The sequence below is a fragment of the Grammomys surdaster genome, unplaced genomic scaffold, assembly GCF_004785775.1.
Source record: "Grammomys surdaster isolate TR1022 unplaced genomic scaffold, NIH_TR_1.0 66, whole genome shotgun sequence".
Classification (NCBI taxonomy): Eukaryota; Metazoa; Chordata; class Mammalia; order Rodentia; family Muridae; genus Grammomys; species Grammomys surdaster.
The window spans coordinates 65,240-91,160 of record NW_021604568.1 but is presented as its reverse complement, the minus strand read 5'-3'; the positions used below and the strand labels follow the sequence as shown (position 1 = coordinate 91,160).

Sequence of the window (25,921 nt, the reverse complement as noted above, 5' to 3'; positions counted from 1 at the left end):
TGTGTGTGTGTGTGTGTGTGTGTGTGTGTTGGGGTGGAGTGGGCGGGGTGGGGACAGAGTCTTACATTATAGCCTGGCGTTGGAGCTCACCACGTGAGACAGCTGACCTTTGAACCCACGGCAATCTTCCTGCCTCAGACGTCCAAGTGCTAGGAATAGAGAAGACTGTACTCAGCTTCTTCCAGCTGTTCTGAAGTTGAGGATTGAACCCGGGACTCTTGCAGGTCACATAATTGCTCTGCCGTTGAACTACATTCCCATTTCTCTTATTTTACTTTTTATTTTGAGTCAGGGTCTCACTAGGCAGGCTGCCCTTGACTTACTAGGAGAAGAGGCAAGGCTTGAACTTCTGATCCTCCTGTCTCTGCCTGCTGAGAGCTGCGATTCTATATCGTTCAGCACTAATGCCCAGCTTCCCCATTCTTAGCATACGGGTTCCATAACTGTTAGATTTACTTACATCCAGGTAGGAAGTTAATCTACCGTGTGAATACCTATAAATAGCATTGTGCCTTCAGAGCCTGTGTGCTCATAAAGAAATACATTTAATTTTTAAAGAGTTTATTTTTTATTTTATTTATATACTATTCTGTCACTGAAGAGAGCATCAGATTCCATTACAGATGGTTGTGAGCCACCATGTGGGTGCTGGGAATTGAACTCAGGACCTCTGAAAGAGCAGTCAGTGCTCTTAACCGCTAAGCCATCTCTCCAGTCCCTTAAAAAGATTAAAAAAATTGATTTTATGTATATAAATGCTTTGTCTACATGTATGTTTTGTGCATCACATGTGTGCCTGGTATCTGTGGAGGCCAGAAGAGAGGGCTGGATTTTTGAAACTGGGATAACAGAGGATTGTCAGCCACCATGTGGGTGCTGGCATCTAAACATGGGTCTTCTAGAAGAGCATACCCATCCCCTACATTTTATTTTATTTATTTTATGTATGAGTACACTGTTGCTGTCTTCAGACACACCAGAAGAGGGCATTGGATTCTGTTACAGATGGTTGCGAACTATCATGTGGTTCCTGGGAATTGAACTCGGGACCTCTTGAAGAGCAGTCAGTGCTCTTAAACTCTGAGCCATCTCTCCAGCCCCTTACATTTTATTTACAAAATTTTTCCTTTATGTTTATTTTGTTGCATTTTTGCCTGAGTTTGTCTATTAGTTCTAGACTTTAAAAAAAATAGGTTCAAGTGTAATTTTTGATGTGTCAGTCATGTCGTGTAAGTAAGTGATTCTTGTGTGGTCTTCTTTGACCTATGTGTTATTTGGTTCCTCCCCCCATAGTGCACTGGCTACAATTTACAGCACTGTGGAGAGCAGGAGTGGCCAGAGGGTGAGGCCGTGGGACAGTGCTATGGGTTCTATAGATGCACTTCAACAAACTAGGGACATTCCCTCCAGTCTACGATTCTGGCAGTTTAGTTATTTTTTGGTTTAGCTATTTTGAGACAGAGTCTTATTACGTAGCCCAGACTGTCCTGGAATTCATTGTGCATTCAAAAGATTTTTTGAATTGTCTATTTGATTAACATCTTGACTGATTTCTGACTAGGACACCAAGTACATTCTACTTGTCTGTGACATGCAATTCTCGTTATATATTGTTGAATTTTATTTGCTATGAAATTTACATCTTTATGGGGGATATCATCTATTGTTTTCTTTTAAAATACTGTCATCTGATTTTATATTAGTATAATATTTACTTCACCAAGTAAGTCAGGAAATACTTGCTTCACTTTATTACAGGGATGAGACTATGTAGCGTAAGTTGATTTCCCTGAAATATGTACCTTTATTATGTAGCCCATGCTAACCATGAACTCTTGAGCCTCCTGTCTCAGTCTCCAGAGTCCTGAGAGTGCAGACCTTTTTATATATACACATAGGAATCTTTTTGTTCCATTTCTTATACATGCTTTTATCCCAATTACTTTTTCAGATATTGTCTTAATATCTTATAGCCTAATGTCTAAGTCTTGGAATTTTAGAGTCTTGTGTTGTTTTTTGAATTAGATTGACTGTGTTTCAGTTAGGGTATTGGATATTGAAAATACTTCATAAAATGTCCAGCGTATAAAATGCTGCCATATTATTTGGAAATAAATGGTAAATTGGTCCCCTCCCTCCCTCCCTCCCTCCCTCCCTCCCTCCCTCGCTCCCTCCCTCCGTCCCTCCCTCCCTCCCTCCCTCCCTCCCTTTCTTCCCCTTTCTCCTTCTTCTGTCCCTCTCCTCTGACTCTCTTTTTCTCTCCCTTTCTCTCTTTCCTTTTCCTTCTTTCATTATTCCCAAGCCTGTTTGTTGGAAGAATGTATGATGACCTTGTGGTTTAGTTCTGTTATTTTTAGTGTTCCCTTGGTGGCTTCCAGACATAACATATAACAAATAAGAGAAAAAAAATTCTTCCCTCATACATTCCATGGCCTGATCTTGATTTTAAAATAGTCCTAAGAGTAATAGGAAAAAGATTAAGAAAGTATAATGTAATATGCTTATTGTGGGGAGATTCCAAGCCCCAAACTCAACTATCTAACTTTTTTTTAAAGAAAGGATGGAATTGAGCTGGTAGAAGACCCTTATTTAAAACGACTCCACCAGGTGACCACTTATCCTGCCCCATACTTTGCTGAAAGGGAAGGAAGATAGACAAGGGTAGATAGAGACCAGCTGCTATGGACAGGCTAGGCAAGGGTGGCTGCTTCTATCCAGCCATTGCAAATCAAAGGTGGCAGGTGCAGTCAGTACCAGCCTTACCCAGTAGTAGCAGAGCCTCTGTTACCCTTTGTGGACCTTGTTTACTTTGTCGTCAGAATATGTTTGGAGTCCAAGGGAAACATACCTGGGGCTTTATCCCTGTGCTTGAGTCTTTAAATTGGAGCCCGAGTATATAAGTGTTTCAGCAGGCTGTCCTGGCTTCCCTACAGCTTGTCTCAAAGGAGAGGAAAAGGATAGAGCGGGAAAGATGAGGAGGGCAGGGGTAATAACTTAGTGGAAATTACCATGGAAAACATACTTTTTCTCTTCAAAATGGACCATGAACCCATTGCAAAATGCTGGGTGGGAAATGAGTGAATGGATTCAATGGCTGAAATTCCTTTGCTGTATTCTTCAGTGGTGTGGAGGCTGAGAGCTCATACCTCAGTAACTTCAGACTGTGTGTTTGTGTTTGTACAGATCTATCTACACGCATTGATAATAGCCATCACTGGTAGTTCATCTGATCTTTGTGCTTGCTCCTTGTGGGCACAGTTTATCTCTCAGGCAGCTTCTGAACAAGTTATGCAAGTGAGAGGAAAGAGTGTATGTGGGCTCAGAAGGTGGCCCCCCCATAACCCTACATTGCTTCAGGATGAGCTCACAGGATCGTGGAGAACATAGCAAAGAGGAAAGGGCATTGATGCTTACTTACTTACCTGATGCTCTGAGTCTGGGCTATACACTGAGACTGATCTGGGCATTTACAGAGAGCAAGGCAGTATGCTTGTTTACCTTCTAGGAGGAAACAGAAATAAAAAAATAAATGTAAGTAGGGTATGCGGGAGGAGAGTGAGTTAGAGGGTAGAGAAGGATGGGTATGTGTGGTATTGTCATAAGTCAGGGTCAGTAAACCCTCTCTAAGGAGTACACCCTGTGTGAAGCAGGCTTCTCTGAAAATACATGGGGGTAACAGCACAGGCAGAAGGATCAGTAAGAGCTTCACCTAGAATGAGGCTGGCTGGTCCAGTCATGGCTGGAGAGCTGTTCTGAGGAAAGGTCTTATCTTCATGCCTTTTTGTAATGAACGTTTATCCCAAAGGAGATGAACTTGAATAAACTTGTGTTTCGTTTATAAAAACTGTAAATATTTGGTTCTAGGTCAGGTTGAGATTACATTGGCCCACAGCATGAAACTGCTGATTCATTGGAAATATGCCTGTGACCTCTGTCCCAAGGCCAAGAATAGCATCAGAGAGGCAGGTTACACAGCTGGTGAATCTTGCTGGTACACCATGGTGTGGCATGGTTGTGCAGGGGAGCTGGGAATTTGAGAGGAATCTGGCTAAGGACAGTCTATCATTGAAGGATTACCCTCTTTCTATCATTTCCCTGTGGCCAGGCAGCATAAGCTGTGGCCTAGTGAAAAAAAAAATCAAAACAGCATTATAGTAGTGCTTGCCTCAGCTTGTCCTTGGAGTGCAGAGTAACAGAGGAAGAAGTGGGAGGCATGGTCCGGTTTGCCTGGCCCCCAGGATCTGAACCTTTACATAGCAAAGCCCGTGAACTTTTCCTTCTTGCTACAATCCCTGTGAATGGGGCAGTTCAAGGCTGCCGCCTCCAGCTTGAGGCACAGAGGTCTGAGAGTTCCATTCTGAGTGATGAGGAGCATCTGGGAGCATGAGAAGCACTTTGACATCAGGAATGAAAAGATGAGGTTTCTGCTCATTGTAAGGAATGCATGTGCCTCCCCCTGCAAGGGGGCTCAGCTGAGCTTTAGTGGTTAGTTTGCGGTTGACATTTTTCCTCTTGAAAAATTTCTCTTGACATAATGTTGATTATGTAATTTTAAAAGAGGGGAAGAATTCCCCATCTGTGGGAGTAAGCCAAAATGTAATTGAGTTGTGAGACGATTTGGGAAAATAGCCTCTTACTGTATTAAAGTGGCAGCCAGCTTTGACTACCAGGACCCGTTGTAACATTGTCAGGGGAGTTGGAGATGTGGGATAATCAATCACTACCCATTCTTTCAATCAGTATGTGTGCTTGGAAGGGAGTACCTGGTTAAGTGTTGGGACTAACTTTTGACCCTTGTCCTGATGGATTTCTAAATGTTCTCCTTAGCTTGGCTCAGCCTCATCCTTCCGGCAGCCTTATCATTGACAAGGAATCCGAAGTTTACAAGATGCTTCAGGAGAAGCAAGAGTTAAACGAGCCCCCCAAACAGTCCACATCCTTCCTGGTTCTGCAGGAGATCCTGGAGTCAGATGGGAAAGGTAAGAGGCCCCGTGGGGAGTCTGTCTCTGCTGGGACACAGGTGAGCACAGCTGACACTAGAGAGCATAGCTTGCTGTGGAACGCTGGGTCTCCCTGTGTGGCCTACAGCTTGCCATCCTCCCTGGAATCTGAGGTTATATGAGCACCCACTACCACTTCTGGCTTGGCATTGACTTTTTAAAAATGTGGAACATTTATTGAAAAGAGGAGGGGAGGGAGACAGAGATCAGATGCAGATTGATTGTAGAACACTTAAAGTAGAATCTATGTAATATGCGTAAAGCCCTGGGTTCTATTTCCAGTGCTTGGGCTGAGGGGTTACTGGGCTGGAGGTGGAGTGTCCCTCTGGATTATATTTTCTGGCTCAGTCTTAAAAATATTTACTCTTATTTTACACATATGGTTGCTTTCCCTGTATGTATATCTGTTTACTATATGCACACAGTACCTGCCAAGACCAGAAGAAAATTGTAGTTAAGAGTGATTATTAGTCACCATGTGGGTCCTGGGAACTGAACCCAAGTCCTCTACAAGAGCAACAATTGCTTTTAACCATGGGACCACCCCTCTAGCCCTAGTTGCTCAGACTTTTTCAAATGTTTTAATTTTTAAAAAGGGAGTTGTTTTACTTTTATTTATGTATGTGTATGTACACCTGGGTGATTATGGCGGCAAGGAGGGGGTGTTAGATTTCCTGGAGCTGGTGTTACAGGCAGTTGTGAGTCACCATATGGGCTCTAGGGACTCAACTCAGTCCTCTGCAAGAGTAACCTGTGCTCTTAAACACTGAGCCATCTCTCTAGTCCCTGTTTACTATTGTTGTAGATTTATTATAAAAAGTGATGTTTATTGAGACAGAGTGTCTCTTTGTGTAGCCCTGGCTGTCCTGGAACTCACTCTGTAGACCAGGGTGGCCTCAAACTTACAGAAATCTACCTACTTTAATCCCAAGTGCTGGATTAAAGGTATGTTCCACCACTGCTCAGCAAGTGATAGGTTTTATAGGTTTTATAATTTTCATTCAAATATATCATATACTTGGACCATATTCATCCCTTATTACCTCCCATGCCCTCACACACACTAGTCATTCATGTATACCATATTTTCTTTACCCATTCATCTGTTAATGAACATCTGGGTTGACTTTAGAAGTTGGCTTCTTTTATGATGAACATTGTTGTTCTACTAGTAGTTCATGAGCTAGAGCTAGCTAGAGTTTGCTTAAAGTCCACTATTAGGGCTGGCTGATAATCAACTTGAGATCCAACCCATAGGGATGGCAGCTCTGTCAGAACACATGACAAGGTGCAGGTGACTTTACCTTGAGTAAGGATGGGAAACTTCAGTTAAGGTGGGCAACATCAGCCTGTCTGAGCCCAAAGTTGGACACAGACTGTGCCAGAAAACTCATCAGAGCTCACAGATAAGGACCTGAGCATGGGGCTGTGAACCCATGTGGTATCAAGACCTCCTTTCATCTTCTGCCCCAGTAACCCAAACCCATAGCTTCCGTGTTCAAGTCTATCCTAACTGGTGGCTGGAGCTCTGGCCATCATACATACTACCAGACAGCAGGGAGGAAGGGGTCAACTCTAAATGCAAAATCTTTCTGTCAGATGAGCCATTTACGAATCACCACTACTATTGCATTTATACAAACTACTGTTCTACTTACATTTCATTGACTGGGATTTACCCGGTTACCTGGTTTTACCTACTTGTGTAATCTGGGTTTATTTATTATTTGATTTAAAAAAATTTCCTCTGAGAGAGCCCAGAAGCTTGTTTTCCCTTCAGGTTGAAAGGTCAATGCCCAGGTCACTGGCCAGGCATAAGAAAGGGCCGTTGTGATTGGCAGATGCCTGTGGTTTCAAGAGAAGTCTGTGGGTGGAAACACCTGCATCCAGGGTCCACCTGCAACCTGCCATGAGACCTTGATCAGGTCTCTATGAATTCTCAAGTCTGGATGCAACCTTCGAGGGCACCACACTCACATGTGGCTGCTGGAGGGATTATGGAGAAAGTTTGTCTCTGAAGTGCTCAGTGCACCTAGGTGCCCGAACAAGGCTTGGTTGAGGAGTGTTGGTGATAAACCCCAGAAATTTCCATCAGGGCAGGTTGTCCTTATGAACTCAGGTCATCCTCTGCTTTTCTCATGTTTTGTCTTGCTCTGGACAAATCATAACATTTGTAGGCAATAGAAGCCTTCAGATTGTTTTAACTGTGAAATACACATAAAAGAAAAGAAAGTCCCCTCCCCTGCCACGTACTAATCAAAACACTAAGCATACAGAGCAAAGAAAAAATTGTTTTTCCTTTTTTGTGATGGGCATATAAACTCAGTAATCTATGTATATTGTAGCACAGTCAGAACTCCTTTCCTTAAAATTTTAAGTCACATTTTATTTATTTGTTCATTTATATATTTAGTGTTGTGTGTGTGTGTGTTTGTGTTTGTGTGTGTTTCTGGGGTGCTCATGTACCACAGTGGGCATATGCAAGTCAGAAGACAACTCCTGGAATTCAGTTCTCCCCTTTCACCACATGGGGTTTGGGGATTGTTCTCAGGCTTACCCTCTGAACCATCATATCAGTCCCTTCCTGTCCCTTTAAAGCTGTAGTCATATTACCTTATCTCTATATATCACCTTTAGTTTGTCCATTTATCTGTCAGTAGAAGGATATCTTGAAAGAGTGGAGGTATGTGTGGAGACGTCATTCATGGAGGAGACAGTGTTGGCTGGAGGCTCCCACAGATGAAGAACCTGGAAATATAGCAAGCAAACCCCTAGGTTCATGCTGACTGCTGTCAGGGTTCCAGGACCCTCAAATGACCTGGAGTTACAGAGAACTGTCATCGTTAGGATCATGGCCTTGATTCTGTGGGCATGGTGGCACGCGGAAGACTATTGGTCAGTGAAATACATAGAAAACCGGCTGTATGTTAATTAGCTGATTTTCGTTCCTCTTCAGAAACAGACAAAGGAAACTTGAATGAAGGGTTTTTCTGGAAGAAGAGATATTTGGGAATATTTCTATTTGGAGACCAGAAGTAAGCAAAGAGAGTTCCAATTTCCAGGGTTGGCTTTTTAAGTGAGAGTAAACAACCAAAAGCCAGCAGGTGGCAGTGTAGGCTTGAGAATGAGGGCTGTCTGGGCTGGAGTGATGGCTCAGCCTTTAAAGGCTAGGCTCACAACCAAAAATGTAAGAGAACAAGGGCTGCCTCAGACAGCTCTAGTGTTCTCAACGTCAGCCTTTTAGTTCCAGAAAAGGATGTGGCTTCTCCTTTCACGAAGGAGGAATTTCATCTCTCCTTGCCTTCTCTCCTTCTACAATTCTGCACCATCTCTTATTTCCTGGTGGTTTTCCAGTTAACTGACTTGGCTATGAGAAGAGGATAGCTCATATTTGAGAGTCTGCCCCTTGCTGAGTTGTTCCCCCAGTGGTTGGTTTGCCTGCCCACACTGTGCACATGTGCAGAGGTGGCACACCTTCAGACAGGACAGGCAACCAAGCACCTTCAGCCAGAAAGTGAGGGAGCCTGTCTGCTATGTTGAGGCAGGATGCCTGGAGCAGCTGTTTACTCTACCCTTTCTGAGATGCCTTCATGTAGGGCTGCAGTTGGGTGAGGTGTAGTGCTTACCCTTGATAAGAAGCTAGAGGGGATTGTGTGGTGGCACGTGGCTTCAATCTCAGCACTTGGGAGCCACCAGAGGCAGATACCTGTGAGTTCCATAGTGACAAGCAAGGCTAAAGGAGAGACTTTTTTTTTCTAAAAACTCAGTCATTCAATCAATTAATCAACCAACCAACCAACCAACCAACCAACCAACCAACCAAGACAAACCAAACCAAACACCAAAGGGATCATTTAAAAACTCAATAATTAGCTGGGAATTTAATTCAGCTCAGCAGAAATTAAAAAGTAGGGTACTTTCCTAGCATGTGTGAGGCCTTCTGCTCAATTCCACATATTTTAGGGATGGTGAGATAGCTCATTGGGGAAACAGGCTTCTTGTCAACCCTGAGTTTGAACCCCAGAACCCACACAGTAGTAGAAGAAAACCAACTTCTGCAAGTTGTCCTTTGAACATTCTTCCCTCAACACAGCATGGTATGTGCATACCTGCCTGTGTGCATGAGCATACACATACACACATGAATGTAATTTTTTTAATTAAAATTTTTATTTATGTGTATGGGTGTCTTGCCTGCATTTATTTCTATGCTTTTGTGGGTGTGTGGTACCTACGGAGACCCAAGGTATCAGATCCCCCCAGAACTGGAGTCATAGACAGCTGTAAGCCACTGAGAGGATGCTAGGAATTGTACCTGGTTTGTCCAGAAGAGCAACTAGTGCTTTTGAACACTGAATCATCAAGAAAAAATTAAGTATAAAAAAATTTTAATGTAACATTCTAATAAATAATCAAATTAACATAAAAAGCTACAATTACAGAAACTGGGACAGTGGCCTTCTTCCACTAGAAAGGAAGAAGGTCCCCTGGGCTTTGGAGTATTGTCCCATTAAGGTAAGGCCTTGACTGGGCCTTCCCCAAGTCCATCTACAGATGGCGTCTGAATCTTGCCCCATCTCATGGGTTGTCAGATGGATATCTGATCCTACTAAGAGTGGACCATGCATTAATGGAAGAAACCTGAGAGACTGTATCACACATAGTCAGAAGGGACTGGGGAAAGTACAGGATACTTTCAAAATACTCTTAGGAAAGCAAAGAAAGATCACTGTGGTTGTTCTTCACAAGCTAGTACAGTACCTCAATCTTGCTCCCACATAACATTAGCATCTGGTGACTCATGCTACAGAGGGGCTGACTTAGCATGATGAGACAGGCACCCCAACTCCTCTCATTCCCAAGTGCTACTCATGGCATGGGACAGAAGCTCTATGAGGATGTGACCAAACACCCACATAGTTTATTTAGGGCATGTATATTTAGAACTCACGGTTGCTCATGTCCATTGACCAAGGACAGGATTTCCCAGCCTTAGATGTTCTGGGCCCATGTTAGTGTTTGCACATGTGTGTGAGTTTAATGTTATGAACACTGATCACGAGCTAGGCACTGTAGGCAGTTTCTATTTTTTTTTTTTAAGTTTTCTTTGTATCAATGAAGAGGAAAATGATTTCCTATTTTTTAAACAAATGGAAACTAAAAGACTGCAAAATGCCAAGCAACTTGCCCAGTCATGCAGTCACTGTCTGTCTGATCCCAATGGCTGTGTCTTGGCTTACATACAGATACACAGGTGGTTCTGAGAGAGCTCAGTAATACTTATATCATTCTTTATTTCAGGCTAACCTGGGTGTTTTTCTTCCTTTAGGGGATCCCAACAAGCCATCAGGATTTAGAAGTGTCAAAGCTCCAGTCACTAAAGTGGCTGCATCCGTTGGAAATGCTCAGAAGCTGCCCATCTGTGACAAATGTGGAACCGGCATTGTGTGAGTATTAACTTCCCTGGTGTTGGACAAACCATGAAAGTCTGGGAGTTTCTGGGTGTTCAGTAGCTTGATGGTAAAGTCAACAGATAACCAGAATATGCAGAACTCTTTCGCTGACTTGGTAGAGGCTTTTAGAGTGAAGAAGAGCCTTCCCATTCACAATCAGAGGCCTGCTGTAGGGCCTCTGAAGAACCCCCAGGCCTCACCTAGTGTCACCAATGGAGACTCATTCTTCCTTTCTCCTGCAGGGGTGTGTTTGTGAAGCTGAGGGACCATCATCGCCACCCTGAATGTTATGTGTGCACTGACTGTGGCATCAACCTGAAACAGAAGGGCCATTTCTTTGTAGAGGATCAAATTTACTGTGAAAAGCATGCCCGGGAGCGGGTCACACCACCTGAGGGCTATGATGTGGTCACAGTGTTCCCTAAGTGATTGAGAGGACCTGCCCTGTCTGCTGCCCTCTAGTCAGCCTGCTGCACCTGGTTCTCAGAATGTTCTGGTTCTCTCTTCCCCGACAGTCCTGTGCTTATTACTTAGTATTAGTCCTGCTCAGTAAACATTGAGTTTACCCTATGCTGACTGACTCCCACTGGCAGTGTGACACCTGCTTTTACATTACTGGGAGATGGTTTTTGTTCCCGTCCCCTCACCCACACCACAATGCACCTTCTTCACTCAGAGTCTTCTCTGCTGCAAATGGACATTGGTCATGTTGGAACTAAGCCAAATGTAGTACCTCTGATGTTACTTTGTTTTACTTAATAAATTTAGACTTTAAAGCAGTGTGTGTGGCCTCTTAGTTGACTCTGCCTGTGTTCTGTGTCCTGCCTCATGAAATTCAGAGTAGTTTCTGTTAGGTTTGGTTTCTTGGTTGTGAGAGATGTAGGCTTTTTCCCAGGCATGAGAAAACTACTATGAACAAGCTGTGTTCCTTTTCATCTTTGTGACTTCCTCTAAGCATATCGAGTAAAGCAAGTATTCTTAGTTATTTTTCTGTTGCTATGGTAAAACATGATGAAGGCAACTTATAGAAGAACTAGTTCATTTGGGCTTACAGCCTTGGCAGGGAGGTCTGATGGCAAATGGTTTAGCCTCTGGAGCAGAAAGCTGAGTGCATAACCTTAACTACAAGGTGAGAGTGGACTAGTCATGGTATGGAGTTTTTAAACTCTCAAAGCCTGCCTCCAAAGACATACTTTCTCCAACAAGGCCAGCACCACCAACTGGGAACCAAGTATTCAGTGACTGTGGGGGCCACTGTCAGTCAGACCACCACCCTATTATACCTTGTTTGGCTCTGTTTTAGTGAAATTGTCTTGGAGTTTGAGGGAATAAAACTTCCTGTTTTAGTAATTTTTCTATTACTGTGAGAAAACACCATGACCAAGGCAACTTATAGAAGAAAGCATTTAACTCAGCTTATGGTTTAAAAGGCTTAGAGCCCATGATTGTGGAGTGAAGAAACAAGCACAAGCTTGTGTCTTAGTCCACATGCACGAGATAGAAAGACAGACACACAGTAGATGGTATGAGTCTTCTGAAACTTCAAAGCTTCTTCTCAGTGACACACTTCCTCCAACATGACCATATCTCCTAGTCTTTCCCAAAACAGTTCTAGCAACTTTGGAACAAATAATTAAACAAATGACCCTACGGGGGCCATTCTAATTCAAATCACTACACTTCCCAAATAATAGGTCGATAGCTTTGCCAACTGGTTTTAGAGTATGCCTCAATAACTTTTTTCTAGACTGTGGAGGTGTGATATCTCAGGAGCAAGACCACCAGTGGCAGAGAGCTCAGATATGGGTAGTAGGTGATTATTATGTTTTCCAGCTTTCCTCTACAGTGTGCCATCCGATGTTTAACATTTATCTACTTTGCTTATATGCTTGTGTATCCAGTCTTTTGATACTGTTACACTGTTGCTTCTAAAGAGTTCACACCTGAGAACAAGGTGGTCAAAATGTAACAATCACATACAAATAAACACATCACAGTATTTCACGTATGTTTATCATGTTTCATTGAGTCCCATCCATAGCTCTCTGTTGTCCATGGGCACCCCTGACAGGTACTCTTTTCCTTGGAGGCTGATCTTACAAACAGGGGCTCTCACTTCCAGTGGATTTAGAGAAAACCCTAGTAAAGATTATATATCAATTAAAAAATCAATCATAAAGCCAGAGCCTTCTGGGTAGAAGATAAAGAAGGCAAAGAGAGTCATGTTTAGGCCAAAGAATCCCAAGGATTGCACATTAAAAAGGGGGCTAACTTGGTGCTTACTCTAATAGTATTTAGACTAATTTCTACCACAAATGTTTAGGTCCGCACCTCCTAGTCTTTACTTTAAACTCTACCTGTGTTAAAGTTTGTATATAAAGCAAGGTGGTTTAAGCATTGCAGTTCTGGGAAATCAGTGTAAGAAATACTGAACAAGAGCAAATTTGGGTCATTTACAAACATGGAAGAATGTCACTTGAACTAATGATTAGAAGAAGGGTTGTTAAAATTTCAACCTTGACAGTCCTAGCATGCCTAAGCCAGGGCTCAGTGTGGGATAATGTTGGTTGGGTTCCAGAAGATCTTGAATTCCTGTTTCCCTGGGTCATTAGAATCTGTTCAATAGGACTACTCCATTTTAGAGCTATTGCCACATCTTGATTGACCCGACCTGTGGGTCCTAGTTATTCGTGGGGGTGAGGAGGACCGCAACCTGAAAAAAGAATGGGTGAGAGAGAAGAAAGGACTCAAGGAAGCAATTGCTTGTCAAGAGTCGTATATTTGAACGTGAAATGCTTTTTTATAGTATGCTTTACAAGGGGAGGGGGTAAGAAGGGCCAGGTGGTGGAAAAGTACAGAATCTTCTTGGCCTATGCCTTGAATCATGTCATGGTCTACACGGTACACTGCCTTGAATTATGATCTACCTGCTATTCTTCAGAAGATATGGTACACTGGTTTGAGTTATGGTTTCCCTGTTATTCTTCAGAAGATATGGTACACTGCTTTGAGTCTATCTGCAGCTGCCAGGCAGGATCTTGTGGCTGCCAAGCTGCAGGGGACATTGTGCAGGTGGGGAAAGTTAGGGGGTGAGGATAAGGGTGAGGGTCCTGGCTTCTGGCACTTGATTTATGAGTATTTACTGCACAAGATGAGTAGATAATGAAAGCAGGTGTGAATCATTAGGGAGGCAAGAAGTCTCCCCAACAAAAACTATTTGTCCACTGTCAGTTATTAGAATTGAAACCCAAGACTGAAGAGCAGCCTGTTTGTTTGTTTTTGTTGTTGTTTTTCCCCACTATGCCACATTATCAGGGCAATGTGTACTCTTCAGTGAGAGGTTGCCCTAAATCTCCTGGCTAGCTGATGCTGTGTTGGAGCAGAGACATATAATACCAACATGGTGGTGGCTTAGGAACTAGCTGAGCTGTGCCCTTGGTTTGTAAAATTCTCCCTCCACAAGGTCCATCTCTTTTCTTGCTATGACAAAACACTATGGGCAAAAAGCATCTTGGGGAGGAAAGACTATTTCACTTCCACTCCCATGTCACATATTTTCTTATGGTTTCCATTGAAATGAAGAGACACCATGACCACAACAACTCTTATAAAGGAAAACATTTAATTGGGGCTGGCTTATAGTTTCAGAGGTTTAGTCTATTACCATTCTAACAGAAGTATGGAAATGTGTAGGCCGACTTGGTGCTGGAGAAGGAGCTGAGAGTTCTACATTGGCAGGCAGCAGGAAGTGAACTGGCTTGAGCTTCTAAGACCACAAAGCCTGCTCCCACAGTGATACACTTCTTTCAACAAGGCCACACCTACTCCAAAAGGCCTCAGTTCCTAATAGTGCCACTTCCTATGGGCCAAACATAACAACAGGAGTCTATAGGGGCCATTACTATTCAAACTACTGTGGAGCCAGGGAGCTGTGGGACCAGGAGGAGCAGGCCTGTAGCAAGAGTGGGGTCAAGGCATGCCCAAACTTTAGAAATCTCATCCTGAGAGTGGTAGGAGTAGGATGGCTCTTCCTACTCCAGGCCTGTACATTTCAGTACACGTAACCATTTTCCCCCCACACACATTTGCCTCACCTAAAGAGGTCACACTGGTAGCCCAGTTAAACTTCCTTTCTCCTTAAAAGGTCATGTTCAGCAGCACCTGAAATTCTTTCTCACACAAATGAGGTGTCCCCAGCACCCTGTCCCTGATCAATGATGTACACTCACCTGGATAGAGATGGCCCCTACTCACTCCCCCCACCCCCAAAGGTTTAAATAGCCTTATCCACTCCAATAAACTAAATTAGTTCTCAAAAGCTGTACCTGGGTATATGTTCTTTGCCTATGTTGCTTGTTCTTGGTTGTGTTCCAAAAGGGCACAGTTCCTGAAGAACAGCCTGTTTTTGTTTTTTTCCCATTATGGTGAATCATCAGGCAAGTGATTTTGTTTATTTTGTTCATCCTCTGTGTGAGTGTTAGTGACCAATGACCAAGAACCTACCTGCATCCACTCATCCAGCTAAGCTTCTCTCCCTCCAAGCCAGCCTGATGTGCAACAGGCATGACTCCCACAAGGGAGTAGACATGAGTGGCACCCCATAGTTCATCATGGAAGGGAGTTAGGGAAGGAACTTAAACAAAGCATGTACCTGGAGACCAGAGCTGGTGTAGAGGTCATGGAGGAATGCTGCTTATAGGCTTTCTTGCTGTGGCTTGTTCAACCTGTTTTCTTATAGCACCGAGGACTGTGAGTCAGGGATGGCACTACCCCTATGGTTGGGGCCTTCAATCAATAATTAATTAATAAAATGAACTAATAGTCAAGAGATAAAATTTAAAAAGTGCATTAAAAACTAAAACAGGCGCCGTTTCTGTCTGCATCTGGAGCTGATCCTGTGCCACAGCTCTCCATAGACAAATTTATCCCAGAGAGTATTGGTCTCCCAGGAGTACTGACACACAGGCTTGCAGGAGGGACAAGCCACAGTCAGAGACAGCAAGACCAGTTGACACCAGAGATAACCAGATGGTGAGAGGCATGAGCAAGAACATAAGCAACAGAAACCAAGGTTACTTGGTATCACCAGAACCCAGTTCTCCCACCACAGTGAGCCCTTGATACCTCAACACACCAGAAAAGCAAGACTCTGATTTAAAGTCACATCTCATGATGATGATAGAGGACTTTAAGAAGGACATAAATGACTCTCTTAAAGAAATACAGGAGAACAAAAGTAAACTGGTAGAAACAAAGAAGAAACACAAAAATCCCTTAAAGAATTACAGGAAAACACAACCAAACAGGTGAAGGAATTGAACAAAACCATCCAAGATCTAAAAATGGAAATAGAAACAATACGGAAATCAGCAAGGGTGATAACCCTGGAGATAGAAAACCCAGGAAAAAAATCAGGAGTCATAGGTGCAAGCATCACCAACAGAATACAAGAGATAGAAGAAAGAATCCCAGATTCAGAAGATACCATAGAAAACATGGACACAACAGACAAAGAAAATGTAAAAAAGCTCCTAACTCAAAACACCCAGGAAATCAAGAACACAATGAGGAGACCAAATATAAGTATAAGAATATTAAAAGGAATAAGGGGAAAAAGTCAAGTATCATATAAAGGCAGACCTATCAGAATTATGCTAGACTTCTCACCAGAAACTATGAAAGCTAGAAGATCCTGGGCAGATGTCATATAGATCTTAAGAGAACACAAATGCCAGCCCAGGCTACTATACCCAGCAAAATTCTCAATTACCATAGATGGAGAATCCAAGATATTCCATGACAAAACCAAATTTACACAATATCTTTACACAAATCCAGCCCTACAAAGGATAATAGATGAAAAATTGCAACATAAAGAGGGAAACTATACCATAGAAAAGGCAAGAAAGTAATCTTCTTTCAATAAACCTAAAAGAAGATAGCCACATAAACATAATTTCACCTTTAACAACAAAAATAACAGGAAGCAACAATCACTTTTCCTTAATATCTTTTAACATCAATGAACTCAACTCCCCAATAAAAAGACATAGATTAACAGACTGGGTACATAAACAAGACCCAGCATTTTACTGCATACAGAAAATGTATTTCAATGTCAAAGACAGACACTACCTCAAAGTAAAGGGCTAGAAAACAATTTTCCAAGCAAAAGGTCTCAAGAAACCAGCTGGAGTAGCTAATCTAATATCAAATAAAATTGACTTTCAATCAAAAGTTATCAAAAAAGGTAAGAAAGAACGCTTCATACTCATCAAAGGAAAAATATACCAAGAAGAACTCTCAATTCTGAACATCTACACTCCAAATGCAAGGGCACCTACATACATAAAAGAAACTTTACTAATGCTGAAAGCACACATTACACCTCACACAATAATAGTGGGAAACTTCAACACCTCACTCTCATCAATGGACAGATCATGGAAACAGAAACTAAACAGAGACACAGTGAAACTAACAGAAATTATGAATCAAATGGATTTAACCAATATTTATAGAACATTTCATCCCAAACCAAAAGAATATATCTTCTTCTCAGCACCTCATTGTACCTTCTCCAAAATTGACCATATAATCAGTCACAAAACAGGTCTCAACAGATACAAGAAGATTGAAATAATCCCATGCATCTTATCAGATCACTATGGACTAAGGCTGGCCTTCAATAACAACAAAAACAACAGAAAGCCACAAAGACATGAAAGCTGAACAACATCCTACTCAATGATAACTTGGTTAAGAAAGAAATAAAGAACGAAATTAAAGACTTTTTAGAATTAAATGCAAATGAAGGCACAACATACCCAAACTTATGGGACACAATGAAAGCAGTGCTAAGAGGAAAACTTGTAGCTCTGAGTGCCTCCAAAAAGAAACTGGAGAGGGCATACACTAGCAGCTTGACAGCACAACTAAAAGCTCTAAAACAAAAAAGGCAAACACACTCAAGAGGAGTAGATGGCAGGAAATAATCCAACTCATGGCTGAAATCAACCAAGTAGAAACAAAAACTATACAAAGAACCAACAAAAGCAGGATCTGGTTCTTTAAGAAAATCAACAAGATAGATGAACTCTTAGCCAGACTAACCAGAGGGCATAGAGACAGTGTCTAAATTAACAAAATCAGGTAAGAAAAGGGAGACCTAACAACAGAAACCAAGGAAATTGAAGAAATTATCAAACCCTACTACAAAAGTCTATTCTCAACAAAACTGGAAAATCTGGATGAAATGGACAATTTTTAGACAGATATCAAACACCAAAGTTAAATCAGGATCAGATAAACCATCTAAACAGTCCCATAACCCCAATCTAAACAGTCTCATAACTCTTAAAGAAATAGAAGCAGTCATTAAAAGTCTCTCAGCCATAAAAAGCCCAGGACCAGATGGGTTTAGTGCAGAATTCTATCAGACCTTCAAAGAAGACCTAATACCAAAGAAGACCTCAGAAGATGGAAAGATCACCCATGCTCTTGGATTGGGAGGATTAATAGAGTAAAAATGGCCATCTTACTGAAAGCAATCTACAGATTCAATGCGTTCCTCACCAATATTCCAAAACAATTCTTCATTGAGTTAGAAAGAGCAATTTGCAAATTCATTTGGAATATCAAAAATCCCAGGATAGTGAAAACAATTCTCACCAATAAAAGAACTTCTGGGGGAATCACTATCTCTGACCTCAAGTTGTACTACAGAGTAAACGTGATAAAAACTGCATGGTATTGGTTCAGTGACAGGAAGATCAATGGAATAGAATTGAAGACCCAGAAATGAACCCACACATCTATGGTCACTTGTTCTTTTACAAAGGAGCTAAAACCATCCAGTGGAAAAAAGACAGCATTTTCAACAAATGGTGCTGGTTCAACTGGCTGCTGGCATGTAGAAGAATCAAATCGATCTATTCTTGTCTCCTTGTACAAAGATCAATTCCAAGTGAATCAAGGACCTCCACATAAAACCAGATACACTGAAACTAATAGAAGAGAAACTGGGGAAAACCCTGGAACACATTGGCACAGGGGAAAAGTTCCTGAACAGAACATCAATGACTTATGTGCTAAGATCAAGAGTCAACAAATGGAACCTCATAAAATTGCAAAGCTTCTGTAAGGCAAAGGACACTGTCATTAGGACCAAACTGCAACCAATAGATTGGGAAAAGATCTTTACCAATCCTACATCCAACAGAGGGCTAATATCCGATATATACAAAGAACTCAAGAAGTTAGAGTTCAGAGAACCAAATAACCCTATTAAAAAATGGAGAACAGTTGCCTCTTGTCTCAGCCACTGTCCTCGTTCACCATGCTCTCAGTCTGTGCCCTACTAGCTACCATTGTTGGCCACCAGCAGCTGCAGTTGTTGCTGCTGAAGCAATTCACCCTGCCTGACAAGGAGAACAGGCTCGCGACTGTCAGCAGTGCCTACATCCTGGCCAGCAAGACTGGGAGGAGAAACTTCCAGGACTCCTCTCAGCTGGAAAGTAAAGTACCTACTAACACCAGCGTTGAGGATTAGCCATTACTGAGAGATAATCCCCACCACTTTCTTATCTTTCCCATCGAATACCATGATATCTGACAGATGTACAAGAAAGCTGAGGCCTCCTTTTGGACTGCCGAAGAGGTGGACCTCTCCAAGATATTCAGAACTGGGAAGTTCTGAAACCCGATGAGAGATATTTTATGTCTCATGTTCTGGCTTTCTTTGCAGGGAGTGATGGCATAGTCAACGAACACTTCGTGGAGCGATTTAGCCAAGAAGTTCAAGTTACAGAGGCCTGCTCTTTCTATGGCTTCCATATTGCCATGGAAAATATACACTCTGAAATGTATAGTCTCCTTATTGACACTTAGATTAAATACCCCAAAGAAAGAGAGTATCTCTTCAATGCTATTTGAACAATGCAATGTGTGAAGAAGAAGGCCTACTGGGCTTTGCATTGGATTGGGGACAAAGAGGCTACATATGGAGAATGAGTTGTGGCCTTTGCCATGGTAGAAGGAATCTTCTTTTCTGGTCCTTTTACACTGATACTCTGGCTCAAGGAGCAGGGACTGATGCTGAGCCTTACATTTTCCAATGAGTTTATTAGCAGGGATGAGGGTTTACACTGTGACTTTGCCTGCCTGATGGTGCACAAGCCATCGGAGCAGAGAGTAACAGAAATAATTACCAATGCAGTTAGGATAGAGCAGGAGTTCCTCACGGAGGCCTTGTCTGTGAAGCTAGCTCATCGGGATGAATTGCACTTTAGTGAATCAGTAAATTGAATCTGTGGCTGACAGGCTTATGCTGAAGCTGGGTTTTAATAAGAGTTTCAGAGTAGAAAATCCGTTCGACTTCATGGAAAATATTTCACTAGAAGGGAAGACAATCTTCTTTGAGGAGCATATAGGCGAGTATCAGAGGATGGGAGTCATGTCAATTTTGACAGAGAATTCTTTTACCTTAGATGCTGACTTCTGAGTAACTGATCATATGCTCTTTGCTGATTTTTCTCCCCTTGTCATTAAAAGAAATCAGCAAAAACCAACCAACTGGCTATACCATGAATTGTCATTAAATTTGTTAACAAGGTGTCTAAAAGCTGTGTAGCTACCTCTGTCCTGTTTGCTAGGCTTGTCACCATACTTCAAACAATGGGTACTTGGATCTTTAGGGAGATCCTGTCCTTGGCTTTTACAAGCAGCATGGTCATCTTTGACCTCATCAAAGTACTAACAGTGCTGGGCCAGGCTTTATGAGCAGTGACCCTCAAGTAAGCAGGTTTAAACATTTAGATGCCACAGGGGTGTTTAAAGATGTCAACCTCACTTACTTCTTCCTGCAGGCATATAGAGTTTACTTAACAAGTTTGTAAATAAAACTGGCACTTTGCACACAAACAGTACTGTCAGGGGGAAAGCCCACTTTATTTGGTTTCTTAGACCAAGCAGGAAGTGTTCCATTTACCACCGAAGGCAGTCCCATTCAAAGTCTAAGTGACTAAGTTAGTACTGAACAAGCACGCCATTTTCAGGCTTTGTTCTTGTTGCTTCATCAGCTTTGAAGCCTGCCCTTTGCAACCCAGGCACTAGCCTGCTGGTGCCAGTCCGTAGATCGTCAGTTCATAAGCGGAGTTCGGTATAGAAACCTTCCAACTTGGAGTCATTAGAAACTTAGACATGATTTGGGACACTTGCTGGTTGACTCTGTCTACATTTGTGTGAAAAGCAGTATTTTTCTTTTTTTCAAGTTGTACTTTGTCCCATTCCTAGTTAGGATGGAGTCTTGAAAGAGCTTCATAGGGTTTTGAATAGTGACCCGTGCACAGTCTTGACCCTGTCAGTGGTAAAGTCAGGGCTGAAATTTACTCATTGTTCTCACTTGGATTGTGTGTGTGGGGGCACTATTAAAACTTGATTCACTTATTTTAAATTAAAGAAAAATTAAACTACACATCCTATGAGGGTTTTTCCTCTATGTTCTTTTTAAATGCTCAATATTATCTTGAAATTTGCAAATGCTATGATGGTACTGTAAATTCCAACATTTGCCTAAATATGAGTGTCACATGATTTTTATTTATTTATTTTTTAAAGTCAGGGTCTTAACTATGTAACTCTGGCTTGGCCTGGAACTTGCTATGTAGAACAGGTTAGCCTTCCAAATACCGGGATTAAGGTTTCTGCCACCATACCTGACTTTACTCAGTGAATTTCTAAACACCAGAAAACCAGTACTGTCTGAGATGTTAATGTGTGCTCCTTTCAGACTGGAATGCAGACCTGTAGATAACAGCTAACAGCTAACAGAGTAAACATTAATCTGTGTTTAGGGAAGAGAACAATAACCAGAATTCACCTAGTGAGTATGAGGCCAGTGGTGGGTATATATGTAGTACTCTCTTAAAAACCAAAACAGCAAAAGCAAGTGTCCTGTATGGTAATTCACACTGTTCTCTAGCTTCCTTAGTAACTGATGCTATTATATATCAGCTTATGGCTCTTGTCAGTCTTCTTTATTATATAGATATATTTCTGTAATATGAGAACCCATTGTACCTTTTAAATTATTTTTACTTAAAATTAATAATCTCCAAGTCTCAAAATTGAAAAATAAATGGGGAACAGAGCTAAACAGAGCATTCTCAACTGAGGAAACTTGAATGGCCAAGAAGCAACTAAAGAAATGTTCAACATCCTTAGTCATCAGGGAAATGCAAATCAAAATAACCCTGAGATTGAGATCCCACCTCACACGGGTCAGAATGGCTTAGATAAAAAACTCAGGTGATAGGAGATGCTAGTGAGGATGTGGTGGAAGAGGAACACTCTTCCATTGCTGGTGGGATTGCAAGCTGGTACAACCACTCTGGAAATCAGTCTGGCAGTTTCTCAGAAAATTGAACATAGTACTACCTGATGACCCAGCTCTACCACTCCTGGGCATATACCCAGAAGATGCTCCAACATATAACAAGGACACATGCTCCACTATGTTCATAGGAGCCATATTTATAATAGCCAGAAGCTGGAAACAACCCAGATGTCCTTCAACAGAGGAATGGATACAGAAAATGTGGTACATTTACACAGTGGAATATTACTCAGCTATTAAAAACAATGACTTCATGAAATTCACAGGCAAATAGATGGAACTTGAAAATATCATCCTGAGTGAGGTAACCCAATCGCAAAAGAACATACATGGTATGCACTCACTGATAAGTGGATCTTAGCACCAAAAGTTTGAAATACCCAAGATACAATTCACAGACCATGTGAAGCTCAAGAATAGGGAAGACCAAAGTGGGATGCTTCATTGTTTCTTAGAAGGGGGAACAAAATACAGGAAGAAATATGTATATGAAGTGTGGAGCAGAGACAGAAGAAAAGGCCATCCAGAGACTGCCCGACCTAGGGATCCATCCCAGATACAGTTGTCAAACCTGGACACTTTTGTGGATGCTGGGAAATGCTTGCTGACCTGAGCTTGATATGACTGTCTTTGGAGAGGCTTTGCCAGAGCCTGGCAAATACAGAGGCAGATGCTTATAGCCAACCATTGGACTGAGCATGGGTCCCAAATGGAAGAATTGGAGAAGGGACTGAAGGAGCTGAGGGAGTTTGCAGCCTCATGGGGGGAGCAACAGTGTCAACCAACCAGACACTTTGGATCTCCTAGGGACTGGACCACTAACCATGGAGTACACATGGAGGGACCCATGACTCCGGTCACATATGTGGCAGAGGATGGCCTTGTTGGATGTCAGTGGGAAGAACGGCCCTTAGGCCTAAGGGAGTTCGATGCCCCATTGTAGAGGAATGCCAGGACAGCAAGGAGGGAATGGGTGAGTGGGTGGTGTCGAGGCAAAGGGAGGGGGAATGGCATAGGAAGTTCCACAGGGGATACCTGGAAAGAAGATAACATTTGAAATGTAAATAAAATATACAATAAAAAAAGAAACTAAAACAGGGTAATTTTATGGAGGCATAATTTCAAATTGTGGTTCCCTCTTCTTATATAAAACTAGTTTGTGTCAAGCTGACAAGAGTAAAACTAACTAGCTTGTTTCAAGTTGGCAAGAGTAAAGCTAGCCAGCACAGCATCCTTGGCCATTTTCTCAGTTAACAGTATAGTTAAGTCATGGGGAGGCAGAACACAGACACAAAAGAAAGCACATGGTATGTACTCATTGATAAGTGAATATTGGCTCCAAAACTCACAATATCCATGATATAACCCACAGACTATGTGGAGCTTAGGAGGAAGGAAGATGAGGGTCCTGCATTGAAGGGGGAACAGGATGATCATGGGAAGTGGAGGGGGAACCTGGGAGAAAGAGAGGAGAGGGAGGAAATAAGGGGGCCAGTATCAGTTACTGGAGGGGGCAGGAAATAGGTAGAGAGGGTCAAGAAATAGAATAAAAATATGTAGCAGTGGGGATGAGGAACCAAGGATAGTCACTGGATGGTCCAATATGCCAGGGAAATGAGAGGCTTCCAGGACCCAAAGGGATGATTTTAGCAGAGAAATGGAGATAGAACCTGTAGAGACCACCTTCAGTAAATAGGCATGCCCCCAGTCATGGGATAAGGCCACACACTCATCTCAAAGTTTTTAACCCAGAAATGTTCCTGTACAAAGGAAAAACAGGAACAAAAAGTAGAACAGAGACAGAAGGATGGGCCATCTGAGGGCTGCCCCACCTGGGGATATATCTCATATGTAGACACCAAATCTGACACTGTTGCTGTTGCCAAGAGGGGCTGGCTGACAGGAACCTGATATGGCTGTTCCTTGGGAGATTTGGCTAGCAACTGACCAATGCAGATGTGGATGCTTGGAGCCAACTATTAGACTGAGTTCAGAGACCCTGGTGGGGAAGCTGGCGGAAGGACAGGAGGAGGTGAGTGGAATTGCAACCCTATAGGAAGAACAACATCAGCTGGCCTGACTACTCAGTGCTCCCAGGAATTAGCTCACCAACCAAGGAATGTACAGGGAGGGTCCCATGGCTCCACAGATATAGGAAGCAGAGAATGGTCTTGTCTGACATCAAGGGGAGGGAGGCCCTTGGTCCTGTGGAGGTTTGATGCCTCAGCATAGGGAGATGCTGGAGGGTTGGGGTGGGAGAGCACCCTCACAGAGGCAAAGGGGAGGGAGGAGAGGGAGTTTGTGGGATGGGGGTTGTGGAGGGGTAACTGGGAAGTGGGATATCATTTGAGATGTAAATGGAATGATTAATAAAAAAAAAGATATTTCTGGAGACTGTTGGTTGGACCCAGGTTGAGATATGTTGATACTCAGATCCAAAACACCAACATTTGCCTTTCTGTTAGAGTGAGTGGATATTTTCCTGACCTCTGAATATAGTTGTCATAAGCATACTTGGTGATTGGCATAACATCTACTCAGTTCCTTGGCCAGTGAGACATGTACTGTGATGGGTAATCAGAAAATTTGAAGCATCTCATTTCCCCTTGCATTACAAAATGCCCTGCAAGAGCCCAGTTCTCCAAATAAAGAAATATTCTTCAAAATCCATAAGAATCACAGCCCACAAATAAACACATACATAAATAAACCATGGAATGGGTTTGAAATGGTCATTTTTAGAAGATTCAAGGGCATGGAGTTAACAGTTTTTAGTAATGTGTTTACTTGTTTTGCAGTGCTGGGGTCAAACGGAGGGCTTGTGCTTGTTAGGCAAGTGCTCTATCACTGATCTCTGTTCCCATTCTGTTTCATGTTACAATAAGACAGATACTAGAAAATGTCAATGAACTCCGGACAACTCCACCAGGAAGTTGTAGCAATTCTAACTGCCGCACCAGTATCTCTGCAGACAGCTGACGAAGGTGGTCTCCAGTTCATACTATGTGAGTACTTGGTTTGAGAAGCGAGGGGGTTCTGTAAAGGGGAATTGATTACATCTTGTAATTATTGCATCTTATCACAGAGATGATCTCTTTTGGCTGTGGGCTTGGAATATTCCTACCTTGGAACACTGTGTCAAAGTCAACACACTGGGGTGACACAGAGACTGCCAGCTTGGATGATGGCCAGTGTGGGAAAGTACGCTGAAGCAAGTTGGACTGTGCTGCAGCTGCCTGGCTGCTTGTGGTCACAACCTCACATACACCATGACATTAAACTTTACAGGATAGGATGCCAGGGGGAGAATCAAAAGGCAGCTTCCTTCCATTCCTGACCACGGCTATTGAAAGAACTTTATACTTTTCATATGATAGCTTGTGGCATGCTTCTACACAATAGCTAAGGACACAAACCCGGACTGAGATACAAGTGGCAGAATGGTCAGTTAGGATCTGGATCCTGTTATCTCATCAGTGAAGTCAGGCATCTATCTGCAAGATTGATCCTTCATGAGATTGAAGGGCCAAGGATACATGCAAGCTGCCTTAACCTGAGCCTTTCTGTTACCTATGCCCACTGTTTTTGTGCCTCTAGAGCCCTTGCCTGAGCCTTTCTGTTACCTATGCCCGCTGGTTCTGTGCCTCTAAAGCCCTTGCCTCTTTCTGATGTCTGATGATTACCCCCTGTGACCTTATGGAGGTGGAGGAAGCAGTCCAAAGTTGACTCTGGGATGAATTAGTTTGGTATTTGGGAGTATGTTGTGATGGTGGCTGCTTGCAGCACAGTGAGGCTGGGCCTATAAGGGCAAACTCTCCCACTGTGCAAAGCTTTTAGTGTTATACCTAATCTGAATGTAAGTTGTTAGATTGTTAACAATCTAATCTAATTGAATGTAAGATGTTACCATAGTAAGGAAATGCCTTGTACTCATGAATTTTTATTTTATAAATTTATGAGTTTTATGAACATTTGGAATATAGAGGCAAAAGAGCACGTGGAAAAGTAACAAGTAAACAACAGACAAGATGGAGCACATTAGGCAGTTTATTTAGGAAACCACTATAAAATAT

The 25,921-nt window shown here is 42.4% G+C and overlaps 1 protein-coding gene and 1 pseudogene across 1 annotated transcript in view; both read left to right on the top strand.

Moving 5' to 3' along the window:
- Pdlim1 (PDZ and LIM domain 1) overlaps positions 1 to 11,233 on the top strand; it is a 43,645-nt gene extending 32,412 nt beyond the window's left edge. The window contains exons 5-7 of the mRNA XM_028773989.1: positions 4,828 to 4,979; positions 10,330 to 10,447; positions 10,696 to 11,233. Of these exons, the coding sequence (XP_028629822.1) occupies positions 4,828 to 4,979; positions 10,330 to 10,447; positions 10,696 to 10,882 (457 nt within the window). The 3' untranslated portion in view covers positions 10,883 to 11,233. The remainder of the gene's footprint in view (positions 1 to 4,827; positions 4,980 to 10,329; positions 10,448 to 10,695) is intronic.
- A 7,558-nt stretch (positions 11,234 to 18,791) lies between these two features.
- Positions 18,792 to 19,955, top strand: LOC114628586 (annotated as a pseudogene).
- The last annotated feature ends 5,966 nt before the right edge of the window (positions 19,956 to 25,921 follow it).